At 40.2% G+C, this 12,970-nt stretch overlaps 1 protein-coding gene across 1 annotated transcript in view; it reads right to left on the bottom strand.

Annotated features, from left to right (window-relative positions):
• The window catches only part of LOC108547126 (titin homolog), an 85,714-nt gene that overhangs the window by 16,515 nt on the left and 56,229 nt on the right, over window positions 1–12,970 (bottom strand). The window contains 15 exon segments of the mRNA XM_017899512.1: window positions 88–339; window positions 423–693; window positions 770–933; window positions 1,008–1,261; window positions 1,437–1,658; window positions 2,130–2,296; window positions 7,958–8,078; window positions 8,313–8,485; window positions 8,575–8,904; window positions 9,044–9,193; window positions 9,291–9,539; window positions 9,953–10,307; window positions 10,416–12,316; window positions 12,404–12,812; window positions 12,879–12,932. Coding sequence (XP_017755001.1) covers window positions 88–339; window positions 423–693; window positions 770–933; window positions 1,008–1,261; window positions 1,437–1,658; window positions 2,130–2,296; window positions 7,958–8,078; window positions 8,313–8,485; window positions 8,575–8,904; window positions 9,044–9,193; window positions 9,291–9,539; window positions 9,953–10,307; window positions 10,416–12,316; window positions 12,404–12,812; window positions 12,879–12,932 — 5,072 coding nt within the window.

The following is a 12,970-nucleotide window of genomic DNA, read 5'->3' as shown; positions in this document are numbered from 1 at the left end:
TTCGATCGAGGCAAGCGCGATTAATTCCAGTTCATTTACTCGTCATAAATATAATCGTCATTGAACCGATTATCGTATGAGACTCACGGTATGTCTGGCGTGGACGCGATCGTCACAGTTGGCACTCCTTCGACGGACACCTCGTCATCCTGCGTTTCAGTGCCAATAATGGCCACCCGTGTCGATGTCTCGGCACAGCCAACCTCGTTCGTAGCCGTGCAGCAATATACACCAGCATCCCTTGCGGTGACCTTGGCCAAACACAGCTCGATGGTGCCATCGTGGTCCAAGGTCATCACTGCTCTTCTGCTTGGTCGTAGACGAATTCCGTCTCGGTGCCTTGAGCAAGTAATTGCGATTTTCAATATTATTTTTTCGTTATTATTACCGTATTTATTGCATATTTATTTCTTTATATTTACCATACGATACCGACACTGGGGTACGCCTCTATTTGAGCTGTCATTCGTAGTTCTCCACCTAATTTCACAGTGTAAGCACAGTCAAGGCCGCATAAAAATTCTGGAGCTATATAGGCGCGAATTCCTTTGTCTACTACTAGATTACATCGACAGGACACCGAGCCATTAGTGTTCTTCGCCGTTACCATATAACATCCGGAGTCTTCCAGCATCGAGTGAATGATCTCCAAGGTGTAGAAGTTCGAGTCGTTGTTCCAGAACACGTGGCGTTCTTCAACATTGCGGGAATATTTTTAATTAGTTAGTTCTACTTTTGATCTAGATAAATGTTGGGCAATTATAGTTACCATCTTGACGGATCTCCACACCATCCTTGTACCAGGTGACTTCTGGAGTCGGATATCCTGTCAATTGACAGGTGAGTCGTACTGGATACGAGGCTTGAACCCTTCTGTCACGAATTCTCATTGTGAATTGCGGTGGTCTGTCCTCCGTTTCGTCTCCCAAGGCTCTGCATAATAAAGTGCCGTTTTATTGTTGAAAATTATCGTTAGAAACTGTACAAAGTTGTAGAATGATCTATACCTCGACTTGAGTTTCTCATCGGCCTCGATGATCTTCGGGTCATTAACGACGAGTACCCTGGCGAACGATGAAACCTTCCCAACCGAATTACTGGCCTCGCAAACATATCTGCCACTGTCGATTTCCTGAATCTTCTCGATCGTGAAGCAACACCTGGACCCACTGCGAGAGATCGAGCACCTTGCGTCGATGCTGGGATCGATTTCCGTGGACTCGTGGTACCATTTTATGTCCACCTTCGAATCAGCCCGAATCTGCAATATTTCACACAGAGATGTGAATCACTGTTAACCTTCTGACCAGTCATCGATCCGTTGCTACGTCCAAATTTCACTCACACGGGAACACCGTGTCCGTGTATCGAGTTTAATAATAAATAGGTCGGAACAAAAGTAGGAAAGGAAGATTACCTAATAATAGAGCGGTTACCTCGCATTCTAATTTGACTGTCGCACCCTCGAGAACTTTCAGTTGACCTGGCAGGATCCTCGTGAATTCTGGAAGGTCGACGGTCTCGCTGACCTTGACAGAGTTCGTCATAGTGACGGACTCGCCCCATCCATAGCGATTCCTCGGGGTAACTTGGAACTTGTACTCGCCACCGGGTTTCAGATTGAACGCGTCGAACGCGTTTATCGGTGTCATACCGAGCTGATAAGAAAAGGAAAGGAAGAATTAACGATCAAGATTGAAGCAGAAAAGAAACTAAGGAATTAAGAAATTTTTTAGGCTGTTATAGAGGTAACTCTTACTTGATTCCTTGAATCTTGGCGGATTGTAACAGAGGAAAGATTTATGGTTGTGCGCGAGGATTTATGGCAGATTTATGCATGAGATCTTGAAGTGTCGAGAAATTCGTGTCCAGTTTTGGACAGTATTTCAATTTTACGTGAAATCGAGATTTATAAAATGTATAAAATGGAGAGTTATGAGATAGAAGATAGAGAGTTAACATTGTCCTTTTATTAATTTTACTAATTTTGGATCCGGTTTAAATGGTACTTCTTCGATACCTATTCGATAAATAATACCTTTCCTTATAACCTTAGATTTTTGGTCATTTGCTACTCGACTTCTCAAGAACTCGTACACCGAGAGAATAACGAAAGATATCCATAATACCTCGACCCATCTTGCACCACCGTCACTGCCTAGCATCCAAGCATCCACCCTATATGCGATGACAGGCGCAGGTCCTCTCCTTTCAGCCTTTCCCCAACTTAAAGACAGCCAGTTCTTTCCTCCATTAATCACCACTGGTTCGCTGGTAATTGGTCCTGGAACATTCTCTTTCCATTTCATTCCATTCGTACACAAATTTTCGTGAAAATTTCCTATAAATAATCAGCTTCACGCAATCTTTCACGCTTTCAGTCCTTCCTGCACAAATCTTGCTAACCTCTGTGCCCGTACAAGTACTCCAAAAAGTCCGTGATCAAGCAATCCTTATCGGACCATGAACGTCTCAGACGAGAAATCGTCAAGTCCCCGTCGTCGTTCACGAAGATCCCATGATCGTGTGGCTTCATTCTCTCGCCAATTTCATTTCGTTATAACTTTTCAACGATCAGAGTCACCGAATTTAATTAATCAAAGTTACTCGCGAATTCGTTTGGAATCGACCCGTGGTCCAAGACGTCGAAGATCATGACGTCGTATTATTCCTTCTACGATCGTCCGCGATGTTCCTGCCGGCCAAACGCGTTTCAAGGAAGGAATCAGAAAAATGTCAAGGTGTTTATTCTTTCCTTCCCTCAAGGCTCGCGAAAAAAGTAGGGCATACGAGATGACTCGCGTCCCGACGCCGACTGAATTTCGGATTTGTGGATACACGAGGATCGTTGGAGGGAGGCGAACAAGCAAGGCAAACGAAAATAACCCGACACGAGAGAGGTGTTTCAGAACGTGCAGGTGTAGGTGGTGTCCCGCGTTTGTTCGTCGTTACAGGATCGTTACACATCTTGTTGGAACTGTGTCATCTATTTCAGCGGATCATACGTGAATCGATCGGCCATCGACTGATTCAGTCGATCCCTTTCGTCGTGATTTCTCGTCAACGACCGATTTCAGCGAGTTCCGACAACGATATCGTAGACGTTTATTGTTACATTGACTTCTTGGCAATTGTAGTCAACTTAGGGATGGCATTGGCGATGATTTAAAGTAGCAGCTGTCTGTCTTTTATTCTATTAAATAACAGTCTGCAGTCAGCAAACTTGTCAATATGTTATATTATTGTCAACTGTATTTTAAGTCTACCATTGCAAATGTAACGTTTATGTGATTATGCGAGTCAAATTATTTTTCTTTATGATATTCTTTCTTTCTCCGTTTTTCCTTTCTTGGCAGAAAATATTTTACAACTGCTTTTACGTTATCAGTAATTTTATTGTCATCGTTATTTATTATTATTGGAAACTTTACATCCAGGAAGTTCGTGGTGAAAAATAATTTTCGCGTGATCATGAAATTAGAATTGTTTCTATTCGTAATATTTTCTTCTTTTGGAAGAATAAATACGTTTAATAATTTAATATGGACAGTTTGTGATTTCTAGGAAACGAAGTATAAATTATTATTATTTGATTGGAACAATCTTTGTTTATAATATTTAGTATGCCTTTTTTTAAGAGGAAACGAATATACAACAATTTTGTGAAACGGGAAGAGATATTCGAAGATGTTGCCTCTAAAATTACAAGTTCCGTAATACGATCTAGAATGTTTATTTATTGAACGGCCTACTTTGAAGGAATTAGGTGTTCTCAAAGTATGCTATGTTTATTTTTGCACATTTTCTGGCGATCGAGGGAAGCACGCTTAACATTGCCCATTAAGAAGCGTTTCAAGCAGTCGCCATTGAGTATCGTATAAAATGTTAAAAATATTTAGACAATTTGCATGCAGAGTGGAATTTTTGGACCATCGAAATGTCTGCGCGAAATTAATTTGCATGCAAACCTCGGGACCTTTGATTCTAATTCGAGAATCGTGAATCCCTTCCAACGTCGTTAGTTCTCTTCCCTGTATCGTGTGTACGCATTTAATCATGTCATTCGGATTTCTTTTCGTTTAATTGCGGCTTTGATATATCACGTTTGTTTCGTTCGTGCCTAGTACACTGTACTGTGTTATATTTGAAAGGTTTGGTCAAGGAACTGTCACACTTGGCCCTGTTCCAGCATCGAATTCAGCTGTTCGTGAACTGGAAATGTTTATAATTTTATGCAAAGAATCGCGATGCCCTGAGTGAACTTTTTTTTTATTATCCATTTCGTAATTCTTAGTCCCAACATCGTATACTATACCCAACGTTGCCTGTTTACACGATTTCGTTCGTTTTTGAGGATGTTTTCTTTGTGAAGATATCTATAAAACCTCTTGCTTAGAATTCGGTTAATTTCGTTTGAAATTAAACAATTATTGTTATAAATTATGAAGCTAGGAATTACAATCTTTCTCGATGCTCCTGCAGTGAAATAAAGGGTGACGATATATGGTGACAAATTGTCTCTTATTATTTTCGCGCCTATTCTATCAGAAAACGCGCCAAACTGTTCGAAACCGAAATAGAATTCAGGTATCTCATTAAAAGACCCGCGAAAATAGGATCAGCTGATTCTATACTCTTTGTTTTTGGGCAGACTTTGGTTTGTGAATGCTAAGAGACGGTACGCGTGGCCGACAGATGATCATCCCAAGTGTTCAAGTCAATTCGAACGAAGACATAGTCCAGGGTTCGTTTGGACTTCGTCCATTGAAGCCTGGGCCAAGTGTACGAGTGGAACTGCAGTCACTGTCGCCGGACTTCTAATTATAATCGCTTGATTATGCGTGTTAGCGTAATTAGTAATGCTTGACATTTGCAGCGTATCCCGGATGGAGCGCGACCGCGCCATTTACGATTTTAAAGAAGGATACGTACGTAGAATTCATCGGTTTGATCAATTTATGGCATACGAGTTAATCGTAGCTACGATAGTATAAACGTTTCCCCTTTTTTAATTTTCACTTAAAAATTTACTTACTTTTCACATACGATAATTCATCGTCGCGACTTTCGCTGGACAGACCAATAAGACTTCCGGTCTCGGTGCGACTGCTCATAGAGCTCCAGTCAGGTGTCAGTGACCTGGCGCGTTGTTTCACCTAAATGGTTATAAATACACGTACATAAACTACCTGTGTAAATTTAACAATTTTGAAGATCTCTTTCCATTTCATTCCATTCGTACACAAATTTTCGTGAAAATTTCCTATAAATAATCAGCTTCACGCAATCTTTCACGCTTTCAGTCCTTCCTGCACAAATCTTGCTAACCTCTGTGCCCGTACAAGTACTCCAAAAAGTCCGTGATCAAGCAATCCTTATCGGACCATGAACGTCTCAGACGAGAAATCGTCAAGTCCCCGTCGTCGTTCACGAAGATCCCATGATCGTGTGGCTTCATTCTCTCGCCAATTTCATTTCGTTATAACTTTTCAACGATCAGAGTCACCGAATTTAATTAATCAAAGTTACTCGCGAATTCGTTTGGAATCGACCCGTGGTCCAAGACGTCGAAGATCATGACGTCGTATTATTCCTTCTACGATCGTCCGCGATGTTCCTGCCGGCCAAACGCGTTTCAAGGAAGGAATCAGAAAAATGTCAAGGTGTTTATTCTTTCCTTCCCTCAAGGCTCGCGAAAAAAGTAGGGCATACGAGATGACTCGCGTCCCGACGCCGACTGAATTTCGGATTTGTGGATACACGAGGATCGTTGGAGGGAGGCGAACAAGCAAGGCAAACGAAAATAACCCGACACGAGAGAGGTGTTTCAGAACGTGCAGGTGTAGGTGGTGTCCCGCGTTTGTTCGTCGTTACAGGATCGTTACACATCTTGTTGGAACTGTGTCATCTATTTCAGCGGATCATACGTGAATCGATCGGCCATCGACTGATTCAGTCGATCCCTTTCGTCGTGATTTCTCGTCAACGACCGATTTCAGCGAGTTCCGACAACGATATCGTAGACGTTTATTGTTACATTGACTTCTTGGCAATTGTAGTCAACTTAGGGATGGCATTGGCGATGATTTAAAGTAGCAGCTGTCTGTCTTTTATTCTATTAAATAACAGTCTGCAGTCAGCAAACTTGTCAATATGTTATATTATTGTCAACTGTATTTTAAGTCTACCATTGCAAATGTAACGTTTATGTGATTATGCGAGTCAAATTATTTTTCTTTATGATATTCTTTCTTTCTCCGTTTTTCCTTTCTTGGCAGAAAATATTTTACAACTGCTTTTACGTTATCAGTAATTTTATTGTCATCGTTATTTATTATTATTGGAAACTTTACATCCAGGAAGTTCGTGGTGAAAAATAATTTTCGCGTGATCATGAAATTAGAATTGTTTCTATTCGTAATATTTTCTTCTTTTGGAAGAATAAATACGTTTAATAATTTAATATGGACAGTTTGTGATTTCTAGGAAACGAAGTATAAATTATTATTATTTGATTGGAACAATCTTTGTTTATAATATTTAGTATGCCTTTTTTTAAGAGGAAACGAATATACAACAATTTTGTGAAACGGGAAGAGATATTCGAAGATGTTGCCTCTAAAATTACAAGTTCCGTAATACGATCTAGAATGTTTATTTATTGAACGGCCTACTTTGAAGGAATTAGGTGTTCTCAAAGTATGCTATGTTTATTTTTGCACATTTTCTGGCGATCGAGGGAAGCACGCTTAACATTGCCCATTAAGAAGCGTTTCAAGCAGTCGCCATTGAGTATCGTATAAAATGTTAAAAATATTTAGACAATTTGCATGCAGAGTGGAATTTTTGGACCATCGAAATGTCTGCGCGAAATTAATTTGCATGCAAACCTCGGGACCTTTGATTCTAATTCGAGAATCGTGAATCCCTTCCAACGTCGTTAGTTCTCTTCCCTGTATCGTGTGTACGCATTTAATCATGTCATTCGGATTTCTTTTCGTTTAATTGCGGCTTTGATATATCACGTTTGTTTCGTTCGTGCCTAGTACACTGTACTGTGTTATATTTGAAAGGTTTGGTCAAGGAACTGTCACACTTGGCCCTGTTCCAGCATCGAATTCAGCTGTTCGTGAACTGGAAATGTTTATAATTTTATGCAAAGAATCGCGATGCCCTGAGTGAACTTTTTTTTTATTATCCATTTCGTAATTCTTAGTCCCAACATCGTATACTATACCCAACGTTGCCTGTTTACACGATTTCGTTCGTTTTTGAGGATGTTTTCTTTGTGAAGATATCTATAAAACCTCTTGCTTAGAATTCGGTTAATTTCGTTTGAAATTAAACAATTATTGTTATAAATTATGAAGCTAGGAATTACAATCTTTCTCGATGCTCCTGCAGTGAAATAAAGGGTGACGATATATGGTGACAAATTGTCTCTTATTATTTTCGCGCCTATTCTATCAGAAAACGCGCCAAACTGTTCGAAACCGAAATAGAATTCAGGTATCTCATTAAAAGACCCGCGAAAATAGGATCAGCTGATTCTATACTCTTTGTTTTTGGGCAGACTTTGGTTTGTGAATGCTAAGAGACGGTACGCGTGGCCGACAGATGATCATCCCAAGTGTTCAAGTCAATTCGAACGAAGACATAGTCCAGGGTTCGTTTGGACTTCGTCCATTGAAGCCTGGGCCAAGTGTACGAGTGGAACTGCAGTCACTGTCGCCGGACTTCTAATTATAATCGCTTGATTATGCGTGTTAGCGTAATTAGTAATGCTTGACATTTGCAGCGTATCCCGGATGGAGCGCGACCGCGCCATTTACGATTTTAAAGAAGGATACGTACGTAGAATTCATCGGTTTGATCAATTTATGGCATACGAGTTAATCGTAGCTACGATAGTATAAACGTTTCCCCTTTTTTAATTTTCACTTAAAAATTTACTTACTTTTCACATACGATAATTCATCGTCGCGACTTTCGCTGGACAGACCAATAAGACTTCCGGTCTCGGTGCGACTGCTCATAGAGCTCCAGTCAGGTGTCAGTGACCTGGCGCGTTGTTTCACCTAAATGGTTATAAATACACGTACATAAACTACCTGTGTAAATTTAACAATTTTGAAGACAATTTACAATTAAATTATCCAAGGTTTTATGATATAGCTTAATTAATTATTATATATAATAATAATAATATAATAAATATTTCCCTTATACGACTATATCACGAATAATAATATACTATTGTAATTAATAATGATACAATTATACATTTATCTTACATAGAAGTAAATATTTACCTTGATCGAGAAGAAGGTTCTATCACAACCGTATCTGTTCTTAACCAGAATACAGTAAGTGCCTTCATCCGAAGGAACCACCCTCTTGAGTGTCAGTCTGACATAATCATCGATCGTTTCCTTGTGAGATCGAGGGCCATCCGTGATATCTCTCAACCCTTTCATCCATGTGACTGACAAACGAAAGACGAACGCAGTTTAATTTAATCATTAACAAAATTTTCACTGAGGATGGACGCTGCTGTAAATTATAATCTCTTACCCCGAGGCTTGGGAACTCCCGTGGCCCTAAACGAGACACTGACATCCTCCCCAGCGGTAACCGTGATCGACTTTTCCATGGGTCTCGAAACGAACATGGCGGGTTTCCCGCCATCGATCGCGCTTGGTGATATCACATCGACAGTGGCAATACTGTCCACGTGGCCATAAGCATTGATAGCTCTGCAGATATAGGTGCCTCTTTCTGATTCAGTGACTTCTGGCAAGACCAAGGTGTGAACGCCAGATTCGGTGAACGTTTTAGCTTTTGGGATTGACACTGGCTCTCGTCTTTCACCGCGGAACCATCGTACTTCCGGTGCAGGGACACCTGTGTTAATTAGCCCATTGGTAGTCTTTAGTGTGATAGATATAAATACATATAACAGTCTTAACGAGATTAACAGTTTTACTTTTTTTTATAATTAATGGTTTTATGTAGTTATGTTAATTAGTTCAGTATTGTATACCTTTGACTTCGACTTGCAAAGCAATGGTACCGCCAGTGGGAACACTGTAGTCGCTTAAATAACTGGAGAACCGCGGTCTTTTGTAGGTTTCGGTGCTGAGGTAGTCGTCGAGGAGTTTATCGCGTTTACCCACGATTCGACGTTCTCGTTCTTGAAAATACACGTTTATTAGTAATTAAGATAGGTCAATTAGTGCGTTTGAGGAACTTGGGAGCGGGACTACGTTAGCTGAAATTGTGGACATTACCATTGAATTGAACAATGTGGGATATTTCCTCGGTTCGTAGATCGTTCATAGCCCTGCAGGTATATCGACCATTGTCTGTGGAATTGGGTGCAGCGATCTCTAATCGATAGATGCCATCGTCTAGGTAGCATTGCTTGTAACGATCGCCTTGAAGAATGCAACCGTCTTTCAACCAGGAGATGATCGGTACTGGGTGGCCACGAACTCGACATTCCAGGATCAACTCATTGTCAGATGGCCGATAGGTGTCTGTGTGATAGTGATACGTATGATACCAATCTTGCAATATAAAATAGAAATATATATAAATATCTTCTCTAATTATATCCAAACCTTTTCGAGGTTTTCCAATATCGTGAAGTTTCGATGGATCGAAATACAATTTTTACGAGTATTAAAATAAATTAGGACTTTGACAAATTTTTAAAGGATATTTAGAGTGTAAAAATTTTGACAAATCATGCAATGGATTTTAACACAAGTCATGATGTTTACACTGGGCCTTATTTACAAATCACGCCACTCAACTGTGACACTTATGTTTGATCCGATTTCTTACCACGATTTTGTAGGCAAAAGGGTTAACACGACATATGACCATGTAATTTCACATTACGTTTATTTTACGAGTATTTAGCTGTTAGAATACCTTGGATACTTACCCTTGATAGACTTCGTGAAAGTGGGAGGTGATAATGCCGGTTGGAAATCAGGGTAAACTTTTAACGTGGATTCGGTAGTCGCAATTCCGTGAACATTCTCGGCAACACAGGTATACAATCCAGAATCTTCGGGGAGTGCTTCGTGCAATTCAAAGTAAGCCATACCATTATCGAATCGAGTTTTATATCTGTTCGCAGTTACGTCGAGCTTCTCGCCGTCCCTGGTCCAGTAAACCCTTGGTTCCGGGTATCCGAGCACGGTGCAGGTTAACCTGGTCCTCATACCAACCCCTACGGTTCTATTTGTCAACCTTGTGCAAAATGATGGCTTCTTTCCCTTGTCGCGCGGTGTGAGCTGTGAAAGGTCCAATTATATGATTTTTAAAATGTTCTATTATGACTATTTCTATGGTATTTATTCCATAACTTTGAATGAGGAATAAGCTTATGTATGTATTCCTACCTCGTCTTTAATGGGAGGTAAGTATATGGAGAGATTCGATCCACGATCATCCAAATCTGTCCTCGAAGATGTCTTCAGCCTGTTGCTGTATCTTGGTGGTTTGCTAACGCTAGCAGGTGTAATAGTGCTATCGCTATCTCCAGTCGAATAATCGTCGTATTTCAACAAACTGATGGACCTAGCTCTAGTTATCTGGTCATCTCTCTTCCTTCTTCGCCTGTAATACGACCCTGTATCGAAGTAATATCTATCGATCGAGGTATCCCTCAGCTTGTAATCAAGAAAATCGTCGATCCTCTTCCTGGTCAAAGAAGTCAGCGAATCCCTCCAACTGTACGATCTGGAAGTGCTAGAAAGTGCCGAATCGAAACCAGAGTCGTATCGATAAGACTTGTCTCGTTTATCTCGCCAAAATTCTACGTCGTAGGAGATAGGCTTGGTTCTTCCACCAATTCTGAGTGCATCGTCCGCCATTTTCCTGAACAATTGGTCCGATTCGCTCTGTCGCATCCTGGACCAAGTGCTGTCTCTTATCTGATCTTGTCTTCGTTGACGAAGTCTGGATGCTTCTTCTTCGTGTCGCCTCCTTACACGTTCCTCTTCGTCCTTTATCGCGCGTGTAGCTTCTTCTCTTCTTAATTCTCTTTCAGCGTCCCTCCTGCGCCTCCTTTCTTCGTCTTCCCGTCTCAAACGTTCCGTTTCTTCTCTTTTCAGACGCTCCTCTGCTCTTCTTCTTTCTAAACGTTCGGTTTCCTTCCTTCTAATAGCTTCCTCGTCTTCTTTCCTCTGCCTTTCAGCCTCCTTTCTTTTTCTTCTTCGTTCTTCTTCTCTCCTAATTCTTTCCTCTGCTTCTCCGCGTAATTTCGCTTCCTCCTCGTGTCTTCTCTGTTCCCGTTCTCTTCTCCTACGTTCTTGAGTTTCGTCTTCTTTTCTTAGACGATCTTCTTCAGCTTTTCTAACTTTCTCCGCTTCCTGCCTTATCTGTTGTTCCTGTTCTTCTCTTCGACGTTTCGTTTCTTCTCGCCGTTGTTTCTCTTTCTCTTCCTCTTTTTTTAATCTTTCTGCTTCCTCAGCTTTTCTGCGTTCTTCCTCCTCTCTCTTTAATTTCGTTCTTTCTTCTCTTTTCTTACGATCCTCTTCTTCACGTTTCAGTCGCTCTTCCTCTTCCTTCTTAGCACGTTCCTCTCTCTCGCGTCTCCTTTGTTCTTGATCTTTCTTTCGCTTTTCAGCTTCTTCGCGTTCCTTGCGTTCATCTTCTTCTTGTTGTAATTTCCGTTCCTCCTTTTTCTTTCGTAGCTTCTCTTCCCTTTGCTTCAAAGCGTCCGATTCAGCTTTTCTTGATTTTTCAATTTCTTCTTTCTTCCTACGTAATTCTTCTTCTTCTTCTTGTCTCTTCTTCTCGGCTCTTTCTTTCTCTTGTCGCTCTTCTTCTTCTTTTAATTTTATAGCCTCTTCTTCTTTCTTCCGTCGCTCATCTTCTTGCTTCAATTTTTCTGCTTCTTCTTTTTGTTTGCGTTCCTCTTCTTGTTTCAGTTTCTCAACTTCCTCTTTCTTTTTTCGTTCCTCCTCTTCCAATTTCAATTTTTCTGCTTCTTTTTTCTTACGTTTGGTGCTGTCTTTCTTTTTGTCTTCTTTCTCTTGTTGAGCTTTCTCGGCATCCTCCTTTTTTTTACGTTCTTCTTCTTGTTTCAATTTCTCGGCTTCTTCTTTCTTCTTACGCTCTTGTTCTTGCATCAATTTTTCAGCTTCCTGTTTCTTCTTAAGCTCTTCCTCCTGTTTCAATTTTTCAGCTTCTTCCTTTTTCATACGCTCTTTCTCTTGCTTCAATTTTTCAGCTTCCTGTTTCTTCTTTAGCTCTTCCTCTTGCTTTAATTTTTCCTCTTCTTCCTTTCTCTTACGTTCTTCCTCTTGTTTCAATTTTTCAGCTTCCTGTTTCTTCTTTAGCTCTTCCTCTTGCTTTAATTTTTCCTCTTCTTCCATTTTCTTACGCTCCTCCTCTTGTTTCAATTTTTTCTCTTCTTCCTTTTTCTTACGTTCTTCCTCTAGCTTTAATTTTTCAGCTTTCTGTTTCTTCTTAAGCGCTTTCTCTTGTTTCAATTTATCAGCTTCTTCTTTCTTCTTAAGCTCTTCCTCTTGCTTTAATCTTTCCTCTTCTTCCTTTTTCTTACGTTCTTCTTCTTGTTTCAATTTTTCAGCTTCTTCTTTCTTTTTAAGCTCTTCCTCTTGCTTTAATCTTTCCTCTTCTTCCTTTTTCTTACGTTCTTCTTCTTGTTTCAATTTTTCAGCTTCTTCTTTCTTCTTAAGCTCTTCCTCCTGCTTTAATTTTTCCTCTTCTTCCTTTTTCTTACGTTCTTCCTCTTGTTTCAATTTTTCAGCTTCTTTCTTTTTAAGCTCTTCCTCTTGCTTTAATCTTTCCTCTTCTTCCCTTTTCTTACGTTCTTCCTCTTGTTTCAATTTTTCAGCTTCTTTCTTTTTAAGCTCTTCCTCTTGCTTTAATCTTTCCTCTTCATCCTTTTTCTTACGTTCTTCCTCTTGTTTCAATTTTTCAGCTTCTT

The sequence above is a fragment of the Eufriesea mexicana genome, unplaced genomic scaffold, assembly GCF_001483705.2.
Source record: "Eufriesea mexicana isolate 0111107269 unplaced genomic scaffold, ASM148370v2 scaffold944, whole genome shotgun sequence".
Classification (NCBI taxonomy): domain Eukaryota; kingdom Metazoa; phylum Arthropoda; class Insecta; order Hymenoptera; family Apidae; genus Eufriesea; species Eufriesea mexicana.
The sequence above is the reverse complement of the archived record's forward strand: the minus strand, read 5'-3'. Positions and strand labels throughout refer to the sequence as shown.